Here is a 23,852-nt window from a genome sequence, read left to right as displayed (position 1 = left end):
ACTAGCACAAACAAGACTGCACAAAAAAGCCTTTCAAGGATTGATCCCACAAATCCTCAAGCATGTGTCCAACTTTCATTAGCTTCAAGGGAGTTTTATTTCTTTGCAGTAATAAATCAAATTTAGTCTTAAGTGATTCAATCAAATCTCAGATTCCAATTTCCATTTCAAATGTGCTGTTACCCTCCAGAACTCCGACTGCCTCAGTGTCCCTGCCTTTCTATTGATTCTCATTGTTTCTAATGTTCAGATAAAACAGCATTTTCTTTAATTGTATTAATACAAAAAGCTTCACCACTATGAACATCAGATTTCACAGGAGAACATTGCATTTAGCTACAAGATTCAGATTTTTTTTTCTCCAATTTTGTCTTTGATTTAGAGACTAGGGACTGATTCTCTTCTCACCCAAGGCTTGTCTACAACGGCGAGTTAGTGTGCAGGAAGCCAGAATATGAATCCACAGTGCATTAGCTTGCCACACACTAACTGGCCATGTAGACCCTACTCCTGCTTACTAAAAGTTCCCTGCTGTTTGAAATGGGAGTATGTCAAAGTGCACTATACAACTTTTAGTGCAATCAGTTAGCATGTGGCAAACCTGTGCAATGTAGAGTCACATCCTGGCTTGCTCTTCACTAACACACCATGGAGACAAGCCCTTACACTAGTGTGAATCAGGAGTAACTAGGGTGACCAGATGTCCCGATTTTACAGGGACAGTCCTGTTTTTTGGGTCTTTTTCTTATATAGGCTCCTATTACCCTCCACCCCAATTTTTCACATTTGCTGTCTGGTCACCCTAGGAGTAATTCCCCCTAAAACAATGGAATTAGCTGATGTGAAACCAGTTTAAGTGTGAGGAAAAACAGCCCTTTGAAAAACAAAGGTTTCTAGTTTGGAAACAAACTTCTGCTGCATTGCTTCAAAGGCCATTAAAACTGTGTTTAATACAATCTCTAAAGAGGCATCTGTTCTTGAAGAATCCCCAAGAGATAATACAATATGGTATAGGGGAGAATTTGTAATTCCAGTGGTTGAACTCATGAGAGTTTCCTTTCCTTGTTATACTTGAGCTGGCCTTCAAAAAGATATTCCAATGATTTATTCTGTTGTTGCATTTTGGAGCCATTATAAGAAAACAGAATTTAATTCCCCCCCCCCCCCAACTGAAATCTAATAAGCTTACACTAAATTAAACAAGGTTGATGGTAAAATCTTACACTTTTTTACTTCAGGGAGTAAACTACATTAATTATAACTTGGTTGTTCCAATTTCCCCATACATGTTGAATGTGGTTTAGTATCTTTTAAGAAGCAGAAAAATGCATACCACAAAAATATTCCATCTGCTGCAATGAAGGAGGGTGCAACATTAGTAATTTAAAAGAAAAAGCCCACATGGTTGTAGAGAAAAGCTTGGAATGTGAACCCCAAAGGCTCAAAATCCAGAAGGCAAGCAAAACAAAACTTCTTGTTTTTTAAATCTCATGATTTTTATTTATTATTTCTTTTGGAGGCCTGACTTGTGATTTTTGCATCTTGTGGTTGGAAAACTAGTGCTGCTAGCGCCATTGTTCCCTGCTACAGGAAAGGAGTCCTCTTCATTTACAGGACTCACTTTCCCCTTGGAAATCACAGGGGCAGGGGCAGCTCCAGGCACCAGCACGCCAAGCGCGTGCCTGGAGCGGCAAGCCGCAGGGGGCACCCTGCTGGTCGCTGTGAGGGGGGCAGGCAGGCTGCCTTCGGTGGCTTGCCTGCACGAGGTCCACCAGTCTTGCGATTTTGGCGGCAATTCGGCAGCAGGTATGCCAAAGCTGCAGAACCAGAGGACCTCCCGCAGGTGCGCCGCCGAAGGCAGCCTGCCTGCCGTGCTTCGGGCAGCAAAATACCTAGAGCCACCCCTGCACAGGGGCCATAATGGGAGACAGCTAGATCAGTAGGCACTGCTGAGGAGAGGGAGCCTTTGCTTTCACAGGGCTCCTTACCCTCTGCAAGAGGTGCCCTGGAGGTGATTACTGAGGGACGCTAGAGCAACACTCCTCAGCTGAGGGCCTTCAAAGGAGAAATCTCTCAATAGTGCATTGGTCTGTTTATTTTTCATGAACAGTTCAACTATATTAGCGCAAGCTGATTTTCACTGAATTATGGCAGAATTTGCTCTCTACAAAATAATGACACGTGAAGGTTAATTCAGTTTTGAGGCAATTTGTGTGTGTGTGTTGATCCTATGACAATGGGTTTTTCCCCCCTTCTGCTCTCCCATCTGGGATATCGTTGTTGTTCCACTTGTTCACTGGTGAAACTTTTAAATGAAGCTTCTTAAACATTTTAAAACCCTTATTTACTTTACATACAACAATAGCTTAGTTATATATTATAGACTTATAGAAAAAGACCTTCTAAAAATGTTTAAATGTATTACTGGCATGCAAAACCTTAAATTAGGGTGAATAAATGAAGACTTGGCACACCACTTCTGAAAGGTTGCCAACCCCTGCTCTAAAGCCACAATGACTATCTTGCTGCTTAGCATTTCTCTGAAGCAAAGAGCTTCAAACAATGCTCATCTGAATCAGAATCTCCATGACCCAAGGGCACACCTGTGCAGATGGCCTATAATCAAGCAGCCAACCAGGTCAAGTCTGAGGATATGTCTACACTAGAAATGCTACAGTGGCATAGCTATAGTGTAGACACTTCCTACAGGATCAGAAGGGGTTCTCCCGTTGTAGTAAATCCACCTCTCCAAGAGGCGGTAGCTAGGTCAAGGAAATAATTCTTCTGTTCAAGAGGTGTCTAGACCAGGGCTTAGATCAGCTTAATTATATCACATAGGGCGTGAAATTTTTCACAGCCCTTAGTGATGTAGTTAAGCTGTTCTAACTGTGTAATGTGGACCAGCTCCGTAGAATAGCTTACAGTTCTCAAGCTCTTCATGTCCCACCTGTGCTCCGTGTGGGTACTGTACTGACACTGTCATACTCACTCAGTCCCAAGTAAGTCAAATGAAAAGGAATCTTCAGAGAGATCCCGCCTGCCCAGAGCCATCCCAGTGCATTTTTGTCTCTCTCCATTTGATTGTATTTCATGTTCTGTTGCTGTTATTCCCTCAAACTATCTCATCCTGCCAAACTGGCTCTCCCAGCACTAGAAAAACCAGTCTCCATACGTGAACCCACAGATGCAATGAGCTGATTGCTATATAAATACAACCTGCAGAAAAACAGATGGGAATGGCCAGCCAGGTCCAGATCAGAAATCCAGCTCATCCAGTGGCCAGCCCCAGCTGCTTCAGAGGGAGAGGCAAGACTCTTCCAAACTGGGCATTTAGGGTGACCAGATGTCCCATTTTGGGGTCTTTTTCTTATATAGGCCCCTATTATCCCCCACCACCTGTCCCGTTTTTTTCACAGTTGCAATCTGGTCACCCTGTGGGCATGAAACATTAAGTCTGTGGGACGGGGTGGGGGGAGGAAACAGCAAGTGTGAAAAATCAGGACAGGGGGATGGTGGGGATAATAGGTGTCTATATTTAAAAAAAAAGCCCCCAAAATTGGGACTGTCCCTATAAAATTGGGACATCTGGTCACCCTAGTGGGACAATGCTGCAGAGGGGAGGCCACGGGCTGGGCATAGGTTAACCAGCGGTCCCGATTTTATAGGGACAGTCCTGATATTTGGGGCTTTTTCTTATACAGGCGCCTATTCCCCCCACACCCCTGTCCCGGGTTTCCACACTTGCTGTCTCATCACCCTGGTGGGGAAAGGCGGGACTAGGGCCTGGCTGCAGCGGCCTCAGCACTGACCAGCCGCCGCGCCACTGCCCTGCGCTCTCCCCCGCCCCCGGTGCCGCTCGATTGCCCAGGAAACCGAAACTCGCCGCATCCCTCCCCGGGCAGCCGCAGCAGCGCTGCGCTCCCCCGGCGGGCGGCGCCTCGGTGCCCGGCCGAGCGGCACCGCCTCAGGCCGCCGGCGCGCTGGCGTAGGCGGAGAGCGGCTGGGGCAGGCTCGGCTCCGGCTCCCCAGCGGCAGTGCGGGCTCTGTGCGTGTGTGTGCGCGGCCGCCGGGCGCCCCCCGCCATGAGGAAGTGCTGCCTCTCCGCGGTGGGGATCCTGTCCGTGACCCTGCTCATCGCCAGCGTCTCGCTGCTGGTGGCCCACGTCCTCCAGAGAGCGGTGGACCTGCAGGTGAAAGAGGTGAGAGCCCCCCGCACCCCTCCTCGAGCCAGGCAGGGCCGGGGGAGGCTTCGCTGCGAGTCTCCTTTGCAAGAGGCAGGCGGCCTTTGCTGGCTCTAAATCTAGCGAGGGGCGCAGGGGAGAGGCCGGGGATGGAGCCTGGTGGCTTCCCTCGAGGCCTGGGTAATCCTAGGCAAAGCATCCCTGGAGTCCGGGTAGGGTGGGGAGCGGTGCCATGAAATCAGGCTCTGGGTGAGATCTGGAGAGCTTGCCCCTGAGCTGCAATGAGAAAGCTCAGAATAAATGTATTTTCAATCAGGCTGATTTTAAATGTGCTGTTGAAATGCAGCAAAAAAATCCTTTGAGACTGCAAGGGCTGCCTTTAAAAAAACCAAAACCACCCTGTGTTAATAAGCCTCCCCCTCCCCGGGGAAGCCTAAATATGTGAGATGTGTGATTTTAAAATAGTGTAAAATGTAATCAGATGCAAGTAGCTGTAATGACTTTAATTAAGGGACACATTCCAAAGCAGCAGTAAGTAAGTGGTGAAAAGCATATAAAGCTTTAAGTACCTGCTATCTTACAGTTCCTCTTATATGGTCCTAGTGACATTTATCTTGAATAATTCTCTCTTCATGTTTGCTGATAAATTTCTCTCAACTTTTCCTGACGTTTGTATGGATCAATGCTTTATTTGTTGTCAGGCTAGGATCGCCATGGCAAATCATTAAAAAATATTCAGTATTTTTAAATCTTATAACAACATGTGATTATCAATGTTAAAAAGCATTAAAAATTAATTCCTGGGTGTTATTTAGCATAGTTTTTTTTAAAAGCCATTTGTTCTCCCCTCCTATCTGCCCTTTATTTCTGAATGGTTGTTGTCCAGAGTTTCTAGCCTGGAGTCAAGATGGGTCAATTCGATTAGCATTAATGGTTACTTTTAAAAAATGGTTATAGTAGGAATCATTATTTACTGATATCAGCTCTAACAGTAAGTGCACACTCTTCATGCTAATCATTAATAATATTTGGTTATACAGTGCTATTCAATTCTAGATCACAAAGCAGGGTGGGTGTCCTCGTCCCCACTTTTCAGATGGGGAGGCTGAGGTGCAGAAAGATTAAATGATTTGGCCATGTCCATACAGCAGTGGCAGAGCAGGGATTAGAAACCAGGACTTCTGAAGCTCAGCCCAGGCTGCCAAGCACTGCGGGGTACTGTTGTTAGTGGTGTTGACAAAGGGCTTGTCTTAACGCAGAAACTGCACTGGTTTAACTTAAATCAGTTTAGTTAAACCTGTGCTACCTGTGGGTGAGAACTCTCTTCAGTCTGTTTAAAACAGATTCTCTGAGTTTAGCTTGACCCTGTAAATTTACCAATGCAAATTAAATGGATATAAGACAGGTTGAAACTGATATAGGAGAGATCACATGCAAAGTTGCACTGGTATAAGAATCACACAAAAACAGTGCTACTTTGTGTGTAGACCAGGCCATAGTCTCCTAGCATAAAGGGTTAATGGTGGGGAGGAAGGAGGAGAAAATCTGGCCTTGATCCTGCTAGTCCTTGTGCAGCACACAGCAAAGAGTGCAAGTGAAACTGTGAGTGGAAGGTAAGCTTAGGCACAAGTAAAGTTTCAAATTTTCAAAAGCACCTGAGTGACTGGTGCACCTAAGTCCCATTGACTTTCAGTGAGAATTGAGGATCTAAGTCATGTAGGAACTTTTGAAAATTATGACTGTATTCCTTTGCACTAAGTAGAGGTTGGTTGCACCACCACTGTATCTATGCTCACTCTGACTTCAGAGGGTGTGAGGTACGACAGAGCTTGGGATGGAGAATGGGAGTGTCTGCGGCCTCATGCTGGTGAAGCCCTTAGCTACACTCTCTTCTTTGGCCTTCCTCCTGCTATTAGGTAAGAATAAATTAGTACTGGTGCAATGGTGCTCTCGCTACTGTTGGATTGGGTTCCCTTGTGCTCCTCCTGCTCATCACTTTTTACTTATACGCACCTGCGCTATGCAGGGTCAGGTACTCTCTCTACGCTTATCTAATGCACCCCTCCTAGTCGGATCCAGGTGCCACATGCAGAAACCAAAGAAAAGCCCCAAAAGATTGTGCTCGCTATCACTCCATTGACTCTGCTGTTTACTTAGTGGGGTTGTTCATACTTGTTTGCACGCTAGGGAAAAAGCATCTGGCTATATGATGTAGTCAGTGATATTTTAGGACATCATGTGCAAACAGATGAATCTTGCATTGCATTTGAAATGTGGCAAGATTTGGGCTTTCCCCAATCCCTGATGGGGGAGTTCCACAATTCAGAGTCTGTGCCAAAATCCCTCAGCTCCAAGCTCTCAAGAGTTTTATTCTGGTCTCCGGCAGCTGCAACAACTCCATCTGCTCACAGCCGCTGAGGTAGGTTGCAGAGGGAGAGGCTGTTTTTGTGACAGATGAACCCTAATCCATTGAGGGCCTTACAGCAAAACTGGAATTGCAGCCAGGTATGATTATATGCTATGATGGGCTCTCATCAGTCTGAATTGTGTAGTAGGAGGAATGGCCAGACCTAGGACAATCACAATGGCTGTAGTCTAGCCTGGGGGTGAGGAAGCTGTGGATCACTATGGTCAGTGCAGATAACATGCAGGCGTATAAGACTGAATGACCAGTTTAAATGTTACTTTAGAAGTAAGTGTTCCCAAGGAGATGGGGAAAATATACCTAGACTCGAGTCAAGGAGTCCTACTCAGAGTGGTTGAAGAAGTTTACTCTGCTGTTCAGTTGTACTCAATCCAGGAGTGTGGGCATCTTGAAAAATCAGAATGAAACCTTGCAGGAGGGAACATAACTATTCCCAGGTGTTACAACTTCTTAGGATCTTTGGCGTGCTTGTGGGGAAACAATGAATATTTACTCCACTAGCATGAATTCTAAGGAAGGATCAGTGGGGCTCTGCATGGGTGCAGGAGTCCACCTGCGTGGAATGAGTTGCAGGATCAGGGCCTAAGACATCAGGACCTACAGGAAACAGGATGTCAGAAATACGGGGTGTCCCCATGGAATTAAAAAATAACTCCGCAGAACATTTCTAAAATAATTTTTCTGTAATACATGTGGCATATTCAGAATACATTATTTGAAATCCTTTTATGAAAAGCACTCTGTAACTCCTGTGTATTACTATGATTATGATGTGGTGTGTTACATGACATGATGGGCCAGATATCCTATCTCAGGGCTGTTTGCCACAGACTCCACATCCTCCATCTCTAGATGTCCACTCCCACCTCCTCTCTATCCACAGAGAATAGAAATCCACTCGCTTTGGTGAATCAGCAGAACCCATTTAATTTAGCATTCCTTTGCAAGACCACCATCTCTCAGTGGAGGGGTGTTCCATGCAAACACTGCCAGCCTGTTACAGGGCCTTAATCCTTTGTCTTACATGTCAGTGGGAGTTAGGTGCCCAAATTCTTTGGGGATCTGGGCCAGCTTGCTTTCCCACTCAGAAATATTGGAGCCATCCCAAGCTCATTCTATCAATCTAACCACTCAAAAATAAAAATGTAAGTGGAAAGGAAACAGAAACTGAGGCTGGGATACCCAGAATGCGTCCGAGAAACAAGTTGTGTTAATGAAATTAAGATCCTATAAGCACTAACCAATAATTGGCAGTTCTTCAGGCCTTTCTGCTTTTGAGCTTGTGTTTACAGTATTTAATGTGTTTTCCCAGAAAAATAAAAGGAGCAAAGGGAGATGTGATCCATTTAGTTGCAGATTATTTCCCCCTCTTCTGCCTCCTGGTGATGTAGCATTGAAAATATGGTTTTCTCTGTGCTTTTCCTTAAACAGTTTAATGTAGCGAGTCAGAATTATCCCTGAATTGACTTCAGTGGAGCTGAAACTGTTTTCCCCAATATTGATTTAGTTTCCCTTTTTATAGCACTGCTGCATCATAGCTGTAATGTCATTTTCAAAACAAAATGAGCACGTTTGGAATGAGACTTGTATATCATGTTTCTGGAGGAAATGTAAAAAGGTGGCATTCAGACCCTGACCCCACAATTATCGATGAATTGCCAATACAATAGTTAAATGATTCTACAATAACAGGGATTTATGGACATTCTTATATAGACTTCTATATAATACAAGATGAGCTGATAGCAGATGGATTTGTGTGCATTTGTGTTCTCATTTTTTTGTTAGGAAAATCTTTAACGGGAGTGGGAAAGGAACCCAGGCCCAGCCAGGGATTTTGCTAAAACAGCTGTTAAGTCCTGGTCCACATAAATGTGAGGACCCTCAGTAACTTGCAGGATTGGAGCCTGAGACTAAGTGCTCATGCCTAAAACAAATTTCACACGCAGCTGAGTCAAAACTTCATCCCTTTGCTGGAGTTGGGTTTATTAGCAAAGAAATTAACGATAAGACAAAGCTCAGCTTCTCTCCTAGTCTGAGCACTCCTAGGGTGCCTGTCTCAGGGCTGTTTGCCCCAGACTCTACATCTTCCATCTCTAGATGTCTGCTCCCATCTCCTCTATATTCACAGAGGATAGAAATCCACTTGCTTCCGTGAGTCAGCAGAACCCATTGAATTTAGCATTCCCTGGCAGGATCAACATCTCTGGGGTGAGAGGGGAAGGTTCCATGTAAACACTGCCAGCCTGTTAAAGGCCCTTAATCCTTTGTCCCTATTTTCACAAGTGCAATGCAGTCTTCGGAAATTGTTCCAGTTAGAAAACTAAAAACAAAGGGTTTGAAAAACCCCAGTGCAGCTAGCTGTTTCTGTTCCTGCTCCCCCGCCTCCTGCTCCAGGTTTCTATGAATTAGAGAACCCAGGACCCCAGGGTGCATACTGGTGGGATTCTGTCAGGTTATACCTGGTCATTTATAACAGGATAAAGCTTAAAGTGTGTCATTACCGGATAACTACATCTGACTTGTAATAAGATGACAGTCAAAGACAAACCTCCCTCCGTTTATGTAAATTCGGAGTTGTATTTATATGTATACAGACGGTTACATTCACCTCTGTGCAACACTCTATGCCCCACTTAAGCATAATGGTCCCAGTCCTGATCTTACTGAAGGTAATGCAACAAGGAATTTACAGTCTAAGGCCTTGATTTTCAGAGGGGCTGAGAAATGCCTAAGGGGTTAAAAAGTGTGGAGGAGTGCGTTTCACCCAGAATTAATATAGGGAAAGATTCTGATACCCTGACTCTGGTTTGGTAGCATCTTAGCTGGAAGAAACCACTTGTGGAGTAAGGCCCAGATCCTCAAAGTTATGTAGGTGTCTGAATACCTTTGAGGATCCAGGCCTAAATGATAATTCATTGTGAGTAAGGGTGTCAGAATCTGGCCCAATGTAGTATTCAAGAGGGACTGACTATGTGAGGACAATAAGGTCCTTTATTTCAGTAATAATTTAAAAGATTTCTGTGCCCCAAATAAAACCAAATGGAGGGGGCGAAGCTGTTCTCTCACTGAGGCACAGGCGTTGCTGTACCTCAGTAGCCAGTATTGGCTGGCATGGACATAGTTCATTGTGCTCTGGCTGGTAAGTCTACATGCCATGGAATTTAAGACACAAACATTTGAGGGAAATAGAATGAGAATTTCTGCAGCTCTAGGCCCCCGCTTTGCGAAGGCTAATGCACACGTTTGATTTCAGTGGGGCTACTTGTGCTTAAAGTTAAGCCCATAGAGAAGTATTTGCAGGGCCTCATCAGCTTCAGTCCAAGGGCAACTCACGAGTCCATTTCTTCTCTCTCCTACAGCGAATCTTCACAGAATGCCCAGCAACCATGTGATTTCTTTTTTTTATTGTGTAGGGAACAGTACTAAAGAATGGCACAGAAGCCTTTGACCTCTGGGAAGACCCTCCTCCACCAGTCTACATGCAGTTCTACTTTTTTAACGTGGTCAACCCTCTAGAAGTGGTCAATGGAGAGACCCCTTTGGTGGAAGAAATAGGGCCGTACACCTACAGGTAAGTCTATATCACTTACTGTATTTGCAAAAATAAAACTTGGGAGGGTTGGGGCAACCATGACAGGCTTCTTAGCAAAAAACCAACCCTGTTGATATGTTATGTGCTGGAGAGTTTACTCAAGGGAGGCAGGACGTTCTAGTGGGGCTGCTTGGTGCTTCCTCTCTGCCCCCTGTGGGGTCTGTTCCGGCCCCCTCTGTGCCCCCCTGAACGTTCCTCTGTCCCACAGTTTGGGGACCATCGAGTGAAAGGAAATCAGGCCCCTAGTGTTTGAAGGGATGCTCGAGAATTGAAGGGAGGGCCTGGTTTGTTAATGTTTCACAGCCACATTGGTCTTTGCACACGCCTTTCCTACCCATGTTATTTCTCTCCCTCTGCCTTTCTCCTTCCAAACTCAGCATCCTCGTTCTCTTACTGCCTCTCCTGCTATTCTCTCATCTTCCTTTCCCCTCCTGCAGTCTCTGCCTCTCCTCCTTCCTTATTTCCTCACGGTGGCCAATCTGGTTCCTTCCACATAGTCTCCCTCCAGCCCTTCTGGCTCCCATCCCAGTGCATTGGAAGCTTTGCTCATGCAACACCCATGCCGCTGGGAACCACTGCTGCAGCATCTCCGTGTGAAGTGTTCTGGCAGAGTGTGGCACTTACAGCTAATCAGAGGCGCTCTCCTGTGTGTCAGACAGATAAACAGGGCTCTAGTTTTTGTAGGGCCCTATGTGAAGTGGCACAGAGTCCCCCACCTCCTGGCACCCATGACACATCCCTGGGTGCCACCTTCCTGTCATCCTTCTCAGGCTGTGATTCCCTCCCCCCAACATATTTATGAGGCTGCACAAGCCAGAACGCCAGCAGGTAGAACTGGGTGGAAACCTTCTGACTGGGGAAAGGGTCCTGCGAGAATTCAGTCTTTGCCAAGGCCCCAGAGTCAGTTGGGATGGAAGACGGAGAATCAGGAATGGTGCTGTGGCTGGTGGATCAGGCGTATGCATGTGGAGAAACACAGCATGAATAGCTGGTGTGTAGATCCCCTGGCAAGAGCGCTCTCATGACATGTCATTTTGCAGTCAGTGTGCAGGAGGCGGGGCTGGGTGGTGCAGGCTCAGTCTCAGTTACTTGCGTATGACGTGAGCAAGCCGGGTTGCACATTTCAAAGGTTTATGATTCACTCTCTGACTTGCCTGTACAGGATAGGGTCTGTCTGATACAGAAACACTGGAAGCCGAAGTTCTATTTTCCAACAGATTGATTGGCATTTCCAGGGCTGTGTCACGTGGGGGCCATTGTAGGCTGCTTCCCACTGGGACGGAGGAGAAATATCAAGCTCCTTGCTCGGGCCACAAGCCAGCAAAGCACAGAAGTGCATGCTTATCTTTAAACACATGAGTACTTAAATCATGCTTAAAACTAAATCTGCACTTGTGTGGGTTTTTTTGTGTGTGGGGGGGGTAGTGCAGGCTGGCTTGACAGTGGACATGCTCTGAAATTGGGCAGGGGGAGAGCAGTGTTGTGACTGACGTAAACAAGACTGGACAGTACTGAAGGGCTATTTATAAACTCAGCATGCTGGATAGATGACGTAGCTTTAAACAAATCATGTTTTTGATTCACAGGCTGCAAACCCAGTAAACACAGGGACATTCAATAGGGCTGTTGTAAGTGCAGAGATGGGCATAAGTTGCAAAATTCAGATCTAGCTAGAGCCAAAAATAGTATTAGTGAATGTCTCTCTAGTCACCTGAAACCATATTTAGTGGTTTTACGGGCTGGAGATCAAAGGAGTAATTTATTGTAAAGCGCAGCCTGCTCATCTGTCCAAACTTGCTGAGCTCGGAAACGCTCTTTAATTTTGTCAGGTTTTGCCATATTGAAGATTTTCCTCTTTAATCTTTGAGACTCAACCCTTGGAACCCTAAGGAGTGAGTTTTATTTTCTCCTCCAAGCCTTTTAGGAGTGGGAGATTTCTCAGACTGATTATGGCATAGAAATTGGGAGCTGCTTCTGCCCCCTCCCCTCCAATTCAAGTCCTGGCTTCCATGGTAGTCTGTTGCCAAGTCAAATGGGAAGTGTTGCCAACTCAAAATGTTCCCAAATAGTGAGGATGCTGAAGTATGGTGGATCTGTCATTTATAAACGTTTGGGACAGGGGGAATGGCTGGTTTCTAACTGGAATATTTTCCATGGAACATAAGCATCTCTCTAAACAGCTTAGAGGTTGAACCAGTTTCTTGGGGGAAAAAAAATTAAATGCAAATATAGCTGTATGTTCATGTGTGTAGATTAGAGTGCTCTGAGGATTCTTGTATGCACTGTTGTTGTACCTGTATCGCCCCCAGGATATTGGAGAGACAAAGTGGGTGAAGTCGTATCTTTTATTGGAACAACTTCTATTGGTGAGAGAGGCAAGCTTATACAGAGCTCTTCTTGACCTGAACAAGAGCTCTGTGTAAGCTGGAAAGCTTGTCTCTCTCACCAACAGATGTTGATCCAATAAAAGATATGACCTCACCCACCTTGTCTTTCCGAAGATTCTTGTGCAGTTGGCATAGAACATGGGTGTTGAAATGTATGAAATACAGCCTTGATCATGTTTGCTCAGGAAGAAACCCTTGTAAAAAGCAGCACAGGATTCTTTTAACTCAGGAGCTGGTGTGGAGTTAGTGAGATGTAACCAAATTCTTACACAGCTATAAAGAAATGCTGGCAAAGCATGTAACCTGACATTTATATCTGTCTCTTCTGCTTTTGTTTTGCAACAGTTCTAGGCACAGTTAATTTGGAGATTGGGTGAGCCAGCACCGCAGAACATCATATATATTGTTTGTGAAATGGTGGCTGCTGACGTTTGTAAAAGGGTGGGGCATGCATTTCAAAGTCATTGACAACTGGAATTCTGATCAGATCAGCTGGCAGCATTCCACCCCTTATGCATTAGGCTTGTTTATGAGCAATCCTGGGACATCTGCTGCTTGGGATGGTAAACAGTATTGTAGAGGTGAAATCCTGGCCCCACTGAAGTCAGTGGAAAAAATCCAGTGGACTTAAGTGGGGCCGGTGTTTCGCTTGGCATATTCAAGAACCTAGGGTGAAATTCATCCCTGTGCAGAGAGCAGCATAAGGCCTTTTCCACAGTCTTGTCTCACATAAGCCCATAGGACCTGATCTAAAGTGCACTGAAGTCAATGGAAAGACTCCCCTGTTGGTGTCAGTTGGATCTGGGTGATGAGGCTTAAGCGGAGCATAGACCTTGCACTGGCCTTCTGCACAGGTGGTGTGAATTTTGCCCACAGTGAAGAGGCAAAACTGTTGTTTTCAATCCATATTTCATGTGCAGAACCTTAGATTGGGCCTTTAAATCTTTTTGTGTTGTCTTGGGCTGTAATCTTTCTTCTTTTCCCATTGTCATTTATAAAGCAAAAAAGTAAACTCACTAGATTGCATTAAGAACATTGGTGGGTGAACAGGATTTTAAAAAGTGCTCAGCATTGACCTAACTCTTCCTCCTTTGGATCCAAAGGGATCCAGACTTCAGTGAGAGCAGAGTTAGGCCAGGGCTGAGTGCTTGCGAAAATCCCGCCCTTTCTCTTCATGCTCTTAAAGCAGGAGTTCTGTAGCCACAATAAATATTATCTGTACCATTGCAAATTTCCTTAAGAGACACATTTTCTGTCTCCCAGAGAGTACAGGCCAAGAGCGAATGTTCATATTTTGGACAATGACACCAGAGTCTCTTCTGTGAACCCAAAGACCTATGTATTTGAACCTGAGAAGTCTGTTGGAGACCCTGAAGTTGATCTGATCAGGACAGTAAATATTCCTGCAGTGGTGAGTTCTGTTGTATTTATGGCTGGAATATTACTGACATGTGGCTGAAATACTACTGAGAAGTGTCTATTAATGACACATGGCTACAACTTGTACTTATATGCATGGTATTTCTCATCTTCAAAGCGTTTTGTTAATTTCCAGCTCATTTCTTTTTATGACAACTTCTTGAGATAGGTAAGAATTATCCCCATTAATGAATGGGGAACTGGCAGCAGAGAGGTTAAAAGGCCATCGAGGCAGACCGTGTCAGAACAGAGATTGGAAATCCGGCATTCCTGGATCCCAACCCTCTGCTCAGACGACTGGACCATACCACTCTCGGTCCTTTCATAGGCTCTGCTGTCTCATTTTGAAGGATGCATTACCCCATTTAAAAAAAAGGAATGTGATCTCTGAAGTCCTCAGATACTCTTAAAGGAACTGAGCCTGATTCTCCATCGCCCTGCACTTTGTGTAGTCATGTCCACCAGTTCAAATACATGTAAAATGATCCCAGATCACAGTAGTAGCGATTTACACCCACTTTGCACTGATATAATTGACTGCACAAGGTGCAGGGTAACAGAATCAGGTCCATTGTCTGACTCTGTTCTACAGCTCTTGGCTATACCCATAAAGGCAGGACTTATACTAAAGAAATAGGCAAAAGCCAGATACAGTGGTTAATATTTTAATCTTTTTTTGACCAAAGGTTATGTGTTACAAGAATATTGTTTCTTGTCACCGTGACAGGGCAATTTCCTGTAATATCTTTGAAAGACCTTATTTTATTACATTTTAAATTATGTATAAATGTGGGCCAGGATTGTATATAAGTTACCTCTCTAAGGAGGAGATGTGACAGATGCAAGACCTGGGAATACCAGAGACTATTGAAAATGTGCCAGAGAAGTATGGACTTTTCGGACAATATATGTTAAGTGGATTTCCTGGGGAATCCATAGGAAGGTTAATGCCCCTTCTCCGGTTATGCAAAACCACAGCCTTTTGAAGCTATGGCCTGAGCAGAGGGTCATTGTCTGCTGATTGCCTCTTACAGAAGGCCAAGATCAAACGCACAAGCTGTATAAAGAAGCGGCTGATCGGCCCAGTCTCAGTTGTCATTCTGGATCTAAGACAGATGAACTTGTAATCACAGGGAAAGCCCAGTTGTGGGTTTTGACCAGAGCCCTAGGTTGAATTGGGGGTGACCTCTGCTAAGCTTTCCAGCATGTGTGTAGGTTCTTTTATGGTTTTAATGTGTTTTCTCTGTAATGCTTTTACCTTAAGAATAAATGTGCTTTCTTAGAAGGAGCTCTGTGGTAACATGCAATACTCTGGTCATAGCCCTTGGAGAGAAAGCAAAGCGCAGGTGCTGGTCTGTTAGGCAATCTGGCTTGCTGGGGTATCACAGTGTAAGGTAGGGAGTTGTGCAGCCTGGAAAATCCCCACCAGGTTAGAGATGGAAACAAACTTCTAGAGACAGAATATGGCTCTGCAAAGAGCCACGACTTATAATTTGTTGTGTGCAGTGTTGTTGTAGCCATGTTAGTCCCAGGACATTAGAGAGACAAGGTAGGTGAAGTAATATCTTTTATTGGATCAACTTCTGTAGATCTAGTGCTGTCTACACCAAGGATTAGGTTGGTGTAACTGCATTGCTATGGGGTGTGGATTTTTCACATCCCTGAGCGATGCAGTTATACCGACCTAATTTCCTAGTGCAGACCGCGCCTAAGCTCGAAAGCTTGTCTCTCTCACTAGCAGAAGTCAGTCCAATACGAGATATTACTTCACCCACCTTGTCTCCAATATCCTGGGACCATCACGGGTACAACCCTGCAAACAACAAATGATAAGTTGTGGCTCCCAGCTTGATCGGGCACCAGCTCCATCTTGTGGCTGTGTGCAGAGCCATATTCAAAGGCTTGTTTCAATCCTTAACCTGGTGGGCTGAAGAAGATGAGGCTGAGTTGCACACCTAGAACTGCTCAGTGTGCACGTAAGGGGGTGCTCAGTTGCAGTGTGGGCACCTGAACATTTAACGCGTGACAACAATGTTAATGAAACAATGTCATGGCCAGCTTCTCTTAGCTGAAACCAGCCATAACAGATCTTTGGGGTCTGCTCTAAAACAATTTATACTGCGTGAGTCTGCTATCCAATCCCTATTTTGTGCAGTCCTAGAGTGCATACTCAGGCAAAAATTCCTGTTGACCTCAATAGTAGTTTTGCATGAGTAAGGACTGCAAAATTAAGCATTTTTTCAATGTCAGCTACTCGAGACAAAGGGTGCTGTCTCCCTGACCCACCTGCAATAGATTTAACAGAGTGGCATGCAATCTAAAAATCACACTTTTAGACTCAACCATACTAATAATCTCTTGTAACTCAGTCACTTGTTTTTATTTATGGTTCAGTTTGCAGTTAAGAAGTTGGGTAAAAGCAAATTACATGGGTAAGGGCTTGGCATTAAAAAAATGTACTGTTAAAAATAAGATTTGAGGGTTTTGAAGTTTTCTCCTTGTTTTTTATGTAAAAATCAATTATTTTATGTAGAAGCTGATGATTTCTCTAAAAAGCTAAAAAACCAACAACCCTCAGGTGAGTTGCATTAGCATTAGCAGTTGGACTTTGAGCTCATGTGCCAGAATGTAACTCCATTAGGTTTGACACTAATTCACAATACAGGGCAGGGGACTTGGGTGACTCCTAGCAGCAGAAGCTCAGGCAGCAGTTTTGTTGTGGTGGAGTTGGGTGCTCAATGATTAGGGTCCTACCAAATTCAGGGTCCATTATGGTCAATTTCACGGCCATAGGATTGGAAAATTGGTAAATTTCACATTTTCAGATATTTAAATCTGAAATTTCACAGTGTGGTAACTGTCGGGGTCCTGACCCAAAAGGGGATTGTGGGCAGTTCGCAAACCAGTTGTAGGGGGGTCATGGGATTGCCACCCTCACTTCTGTGCTGCCTTCAGAGCTGGATTCTGAAGTCAGCAACTGCAGAACTTCCTGCAGCCTCAGGAGGTTCCTGGAGTTAGAGGTGGGGTCTGATCTCCCTTTTCCCCTGAGCAGCTGTGCAGGGGATGGACAAGTCCTGTCCCTCCCCAGCCCAGCTGGAGCTGGGAGCCCCCTTTGCTGGGGTGCTCCTCGGAACAAGGTGACACCAGCTTTCAGAGGGAAGGGCTTATTTCATGGTCCGTGACGCGTTTTTCACTGCCGTGAAATTGGTAGGGTCCTATCAATGATCATTTGAAGACACTGAAACATCAGTGTAAAACATACTGCTGCAGAGCTTCAGTGTAGACCCTCATTACAGCGACAGGAGGGGTTCTCCCATTGCTGCAGTTAATTCACCTCCCTGAGAGGTGGTAGCTAGGTCCACAGAAGGATTCTTCTATCAACCTAGAGATGTCTACACCGGGGGTTAGGCTGGCTTAACTACATCACTCAGGGGTGTGGATTTTTCACATTCATGAGTGACGTAGCTGGGTTGACATAACTTTTCGGTGTTGACCAGCCCAGAACCTTTTGTTTAGAAGCTGGCTATCTGATGGCCAGCACTGAATATCTGAGCTACTGGCTAGTCAGTGGCACAACATTATTTGCCAACTACACAAGGGTTCAGGGGGGGATCAGGGCGGGGGTAGGGGGTTGGGCTGCGGGAGGGGTCAGGGGTGCAGGCTCCGGGCGGTGCTTACCTCAAGGAGCGGAGGCATGGCCAGGCGGCTCTGCACGCTGCCCTGTCCACAGGCGTCACCCCTATAACTCCCATTGGCTGTGGTTCCCGGACAGTGGGAGTTGCGGGGGCAGTGTGCAGAGCCCCCTGGCTGTCCCTACGCATAGGAGCTTGAGAGGGGACATGCTGCTGCTTCCGGGAGCTGCGTGGAGTGGGGCAAGCCTTGGACCCCGCTCCCCAGCTGGAGCTTGAGGGCCAGATTAAAATGTCTGGAGGGCCGGATGCGGCCCATGGGCCATAGTTTTCCCACCCCTGATCTAGACATACTCTTTAAGAACTCACAGAGGCTTTCTGTGGTTAACAGTACCTCTGCCTGGGGCTAGCTTAATACCAGAACTAGTTCACAACAACCCACAGTCCCAAACTAAAGCGCATACCAACAACACAAAGAAAAAGTCCATACTTAGCTCTGGCATTTTCTCTCACCCCTGAGGGCTCTTCTGGCCTAGTCTGATCTCCTAGCTCTCGCTCACTGGGGCTGTGCCTTCCAGTCCCAAACAGAGTCAGGGTTTCCTGCTCCCTCCCCTGCAGCCTCCTGCACACTGGGCTTTACCCTCCAAGTTCCCTGGTGTCATGATCCTGCAGGAGCCTTTTTTCCCTGCCGTGTCTACTGACATAGCGACAGCTCTTTGGGTTTCCCCTTGTACTTTATAGGGAATTGCCTTATTCCCCTCAGTGGGGCTCGTTCCGTAATCAGGGTTGGCTTAGTCCCAGGCTCTCCAAATCGTGGGGGAAGCCACCCTGTTACCCCAACGAAAACTATTTCCATCAATGATCATCAAAATGTACAGCTAGTCAAAGTAAGAAAAACGCTGCGTAAGAACGTATTGGAGTTTGATTTAAGGATATTTACATTGTATATTTTGACAGGCGATGTTGCCAGTTTGTATTTTAGCGGTTATAAAGCTTTAACTTTTTGAATCTCAGTGTCAGCTGTCGTTCAGTAGTTATTGTCTGATCACGCTCGTAAGTTCCCACAACTGTGAAAATTTAAATTGATAAAAATTGAAGAAAATGCTTGAAAATAACCGTTGATATTACCTGTCAAAATGATAAAATAAAAATCAAATTCTGCCAAGCCTAACTCTAGCCACCGCGGTCCACACAGGGGTCATTCATATTAGCGCATTTGAATGCAGCTCTTGCAAGCACAGTCTCCCTGACCTGGACAAACTAAGGTTTCTTTTTTGAGGGCGATGCTACAAAAACTCTATTGTGGACTACCTAGGGAAGTAGTTTCTTGCACTGTTTGACTAACACGATTCCCTGAAAAGAATCCTGCGCTGCCCACAACTGTATGGGAAATCAGGCTAGAAACTTGCTAGTAACAATCATGTTTCCTTTCTGTTGTTGATAGCATGATTTCGAAGCCATAAGTAATTATTAGTCCTGCCAGGAGTGACGGGGCCTGGACTAGATAACCTCTCGAGGTCCCTTCCAGTTCTATGATTTGTACCAGTTCTATGATTTGTACCAACCTGTTCTTATGTCAGTTTTGCTCTTTTTTCACATAAGAAACTTGACTTTTAACTATCTGTTTAACTTCACTTCTTATATTGAGCTGTAGAAAGTGCAGTGTACCAAAAGTTACAGGAAAAATAAATTTCATTCTGTTCAGCATGTACTGTCTTCACTTAGTAGGTGATGCAGCCAGTCCATGCGTTTTGGAGAAGTGGCTGCCTTTTATAGAATTTAATCTGCATTTGGTTTCACAACTCTGAGCCACAGCTTTTTTTAAAACTAAATTTCAAACACTTCTCAGGTCAATAGGCTACTGTGCTTCAGCAAACCACTTCCGTTTAGCAAAGCATTTTTGCATGTACTTTGGTTTAATGCCTCGCAGCCACAACATCTTGAAACTAAAATTCAGTCACTCTGGCCAATATCGATTCAGCAGGTCACTTAGACACGTTTAACTTGATATACATTCTTAAGGATATGCTTAGCGTAATGGAATGAAACTTGTGTGCTTTACTGAATAGGGATGGATTTAAGCAAGGGCTTAAATGTTTTGCTGAATTGGGGCCTGTGAAAGTAGATATCGATAAGAACATATCAAAAGAATCCCAGTGACCAATAAATTACCTGTTATCATTCAGTCATAAGGTTGAAAATATGCTTCATGCCTATACATTGTTCTGAGATTGTGTGTGTGTGTGTATAAGTACATTTTATTTTAATACTGTATTAACTTGTCCTTTATTCCTCTCCCGTATCAGACTGCAATGGAATGGACCAAATCAACTTCTCTTCGGCTACCCACAGAGATTCTCCTAATGTTGTACCAAGAAAACTTGTTTACGACACACACTGTCCACGAATTACTGTGGGGCTACAAAGACAAACTTTTGTCAGCCCTTCATGTGTTTCATCCTGAGATTGATTCAGAGTTTGGCTTATTTAATAAGGTAACTTGTCTACGATGTCTTGCTTTCCGGAGCTTTAAATTAATGGCACGTCACTGACGCAAAGTTGAGCCTGTAATTGCTGGGCCAGTTGTAAAGGGTATGTCAGGGTCACACGCAAGCATTGTGGGGAGGTTGTGGGGAAACAACTGGAGAGATGACAGTGGGGATAGCTGCCTCTTCAGTTGAAGGACGACATCTGCCTTTTGCTACTCAGTTTCAGAGTCCCTGAGCAGAGCCACATATGCTTTTTTTTCCCACCCATGCTTGGTTAGGAGGTTGCAGAGTTTCCTTATTCAGATGTGGACCGTACCACTGTTGCTCATGCTTTAGTCCCCTATAATGCCCTGTTTGTGGGACTAGCCTTGAAAACCACTGGGAAAATTCAGCTGAGATAGAATGTGGCTGCCCACTTACTTAATAGCATTTCATTGTGGGAGCACATAAATATCTGGGCCCTAGAGAGACTGTGTTGGCTGCCAGTTTGTTTCTGGTTGCAATTCAGAGTGTTGATTCAGTCTCTAAAGTTCTTTATGGCTTGGGCCATAGATATCTTGGATACCCCATCTCTCTCCTTGAAATCATCTGGAATACTTCGGTTGACCGTCCCTCTCTGTCAACAATTAGCTTGCAGCCCCCATCAGAGTCCAACGCATGGTAACAGGGTGGCACAACAGTAGACACCTACCACCCTGTTCTAGTGCATCAGCCAGCTGCCCTAGGGAGTGAGTGGCCCAGCACTGTGCAGACGAACTCTTCTGTGTTTCTAGATGAATGGAACGGATGATGGTGAATATGTTGTTCTCAGTGGGAAAATGAACTACCTGAACTTCTCGAAGATCGTGGAGTGGAGAGGAGAAGAGTAAGTTGTCGAATCGGACAGTGTGAAACTTCTCACTTCCTTTGAGACCTTTCAGTCAGCAGAGACAGCGCCTTTCATTTCTAATATTTTTACAAAGAAGCCAGTTTAGTGACAGGCTCTCTGCACATCTCAAATCCCACAGCTCACAGGAAGTTAGCCTTGTCCTGCAGAGGACAGAGGCAGGTAGAATGCACCTGGAGGGTGCTGGGGGAGCAACACGACTACTATACCCTTTACATGGGTGCTGCATTCACTCCCTCCACCATTGCCCTCAGGCCACCAGCTGGTGCAGAAAGGAGGCTGCGGTGTGGCCATGCCCCCACACAGACACATTGCACCCTCTTTGAGAGAGGTCATTGCTGCTGGCATTTCAGATGTTACAGGGATGGAGGCAGTACACGTACCTAGGTGTATAGATAGGGAGAGAGAGACACTCCCACAACTTGCAGTTGGTCAGGAGAAGCCCCAGGATTTTGATTGCTGCCTGCATGAGCAAACCTGCACGCTGGGCACCCAGAAGTGGGAGGGGTGGATGTTGGAGCCAATACAGTGTTAGTGAGTGTAACTTCTCAGCAAACAGGGCTGTTTCTGTCATGAAAGGAGAGTTTAATAACTAGACCTAGTCCATTCTGTCTGGGCTCTGGTCTTCCCTGGGAGAAAGGTGAGTTTTTAAACATGTATTAACCTGTCCTGTGTTCAGCTAGCCCATGTTACAGTCCTAGTAAAGGGGGCAGTTGTTGTTTTAACCAGGATTAGATGGCCAAGGTACATAGTTAAAACTGCAACTGCCTCATCGTCACTAGAATTGTAGCAGGGGTTAGTTACACAGATCATCTTGGGTTATGTCTTCACTGCGCAAAATGGTCTGTTTGTACATTGGTGCAGTTGATTTAAAATCCTAGTGCAGACAAGGCTCTATAGTTTTGACTGTGATGTAGCTAGGCCAGGTCAACTGCAGGTGGGGTTCACCCCCACCCCAAGGGCTTTCTTACTTGGCTAACATGCATGGGTTTAGTTTGTGATCCTTTTGGTCTTTTTGACTTGACTTGATATCAAAGCTCTACTGAAAAGCTGGGAACTATAACGACAAACTCCATATAGAAACTGACGTATTTCTCTGCATACTGATTTTACAGAATCAGCTTGAACTTTAAAACTATTGCCAATAATCTGCTACATCATATTCACTGAGTATTTAGCAGTATTGTGGGCTACTACTTAGTTTTCCCTTTGATTTTATTAAGTATACAATATATATTAATAAAAAGGGTGGTGGAGCTTGTGTTAATGCATTCAAGCTGGAGATTCGCTCCATGTTTTTCCTGCTAGTCAACATCCATCCATGTACTCTTGCAGATTTCTATAATACAAATGACATTTATTTTTATTTGGAGTGAACATACTTGGATCCTGCTTCCATTTGCTGTTTCCCTCCATTACTTTTTCTTGTTAGTTGCTGTTTTCTGGTGTCTTTCACGCAAAGGGGTAGATTGTGACTTTAGATACAGTAATGAGCAAGGGGTGGTGCATAAAACTGCCCCACCCAGGAGACATTGTATCTCTGATGGGTCACAGTCATCCCCTGCTTCCTTGCTCCTGGGAGAGCTCCCCACACCCTGCAGCTGGTCAGCTACTCTGGGTAGCAGGGAGTGGGGTGGAGCCTCTAAGGCAAGGCTCAGACCCTTCCCCATGTTCCCAGCAAGTAGCCTTGTCTACTCCTCTGCGTCCAGACCCAAGGTCTGGAAAGCCTGTTGTTGGCACCAGGAGGCTACTACCCCTGAATGGATCTTTAGTGGCTCCCAGTGGAGCAGATTACTGTCATATCAGTGAAAAAGGTCCACAGTAATTATCTTGCATACAGTGCAGTTTATTTGAGAAGGGATTACACAAGCGGTAAAAGGTTACATTAAGCACATAACTCCTATGTTAGACATTAAGAACTATACGTTAAGAGCTACACATTCCTCTTAGCGAGCCTCTCTTTCACAAACGTACACAAACAGGCCCTGTGCTACCCTCACATAGTTCCTGCTTGGCAAACAGAGGTGGTGGTTACCAATTCTATGGATGGCTTCTTCCCTCCAGGTCTGGTCTCCTCAGCCCTCTGGTCTGTCTTGGATTCTCTCAAGGCCAGGCCTTGGCTGCCTGGAAATCCCTCTGGTCACTGTCCTACTCGAGCCCATGGTACAGAGTTTTGGCTACTCTGTCTAGCAGCTTCTTCAAGCGTCAATTAAGGAATTCCCCAGCAGTAATTTAATTTGTTTGATTTTTATACTCTTTTTCCTCAAAGGGGTCACATGTCTTAAAAGCATGCCCAGTGGGCGTGTGGTTACTAATTTTTACCTGGTTAGTACTTTCGGAGGAGACTGCAGAGTGGTGCCAACTGAGCATTACCCCACATTCACTCCCTTATCAATCATTCACTTCAACCCCTTGTATGATGTCCTTCAACAGGGTCGAGATGCCCCGGTCAGCCCATGCGCCACTCAGGATGTTCTACACGTGTTGTTTGCTTTCAAGTGGACTTGTTTGCTGACCCAAAGATCAGTATTGATCATACAGGCAGCATGGAGCAAGGCAGTTTCACCTCTGGCATCTGCCTGATGCTAAGAGAAGGATTCTTCTCCCAGAATCCTCTTTCACAGTTCAATCATGTCAAGCCATGTTCTTGCACCATTCATTCATTACGGCCACACAAATTCAGCACCATCCCTACGCTTGTCTAGAAGCAGAAGGGGGTTCCTACACGCTTGCTTGACATGTGGTCTGGCTCATAAACAAGCCCAAAGTGAATAACCCAAAACACTGAGCTGTTAATTAAAATGTTTGCCAGCAACTTTTTGCTTGGGCAATATACTCAGA

General features: G+C 45.2%; 1 protein-coding gene across 4 annotated transcripts in view; it reads left to right on the top strand.

The window, feature by feature from the left end:
* Positions 1 to 3,719: 3,719 nt before the first annotated feature.
* SCARB2 (scavenger receptor class B member 2) overlaps positions 3,720 to 23,852 on the top strand; it is a 36,166-nt gene continuing 16,033 nt past the window's right edge. For 3 of the 4 annotated variants that reach the window (XM_039540835.1, XM_039540834.1, XM_039540836.1), the window contains exons 1-5: positions 3,720 to 4,199; positions 10,023 to 10,180; positions 13,852 to 13,999; positions 19,943 to 20,131; positions 20,899 to 20,990. In XM_039540835.1, the coding sequence (XP_039396769.1) occupies positions 4,083 to 4,199; positions 10,023 to 10,180; positions 13,852 to 13,999; positions 19,943 to 20,131; positions 20,899 to 20,990 (704 nt within the window). In that variant the 5' untranslated portion in view covers positions 3,720 to 4,082. Of the gene's footprint in view, positions 4,200 to 6,620; positions 6,687 to 10,022; positions 10,181 to 13,851; positions 14,000 to 19,942; positions 20,132 to 20,898; positions 20,991 to 23,852 lie in introns of those variants that run through there. The other variant, XM_039540837.1, reaches the window with a different exon arrangement.

This window comes from Mauremys reevesii, linkage group 5 (assembly GCF_016161935.1).
Source record: "Mauremys reevesii isolate NIE-2019 linkage group 5, ASM1616193v1, whole genome shotgun sequence".
Taxonomy (NCBI): Eukaryota; Metazoa; Chordata; order Testudines; family Geoemydidae; genus Mauremys; species Mauremys reevesii.
This window is presented reverse-complemented; position numbering and strand designations above follow the sequence as displayed.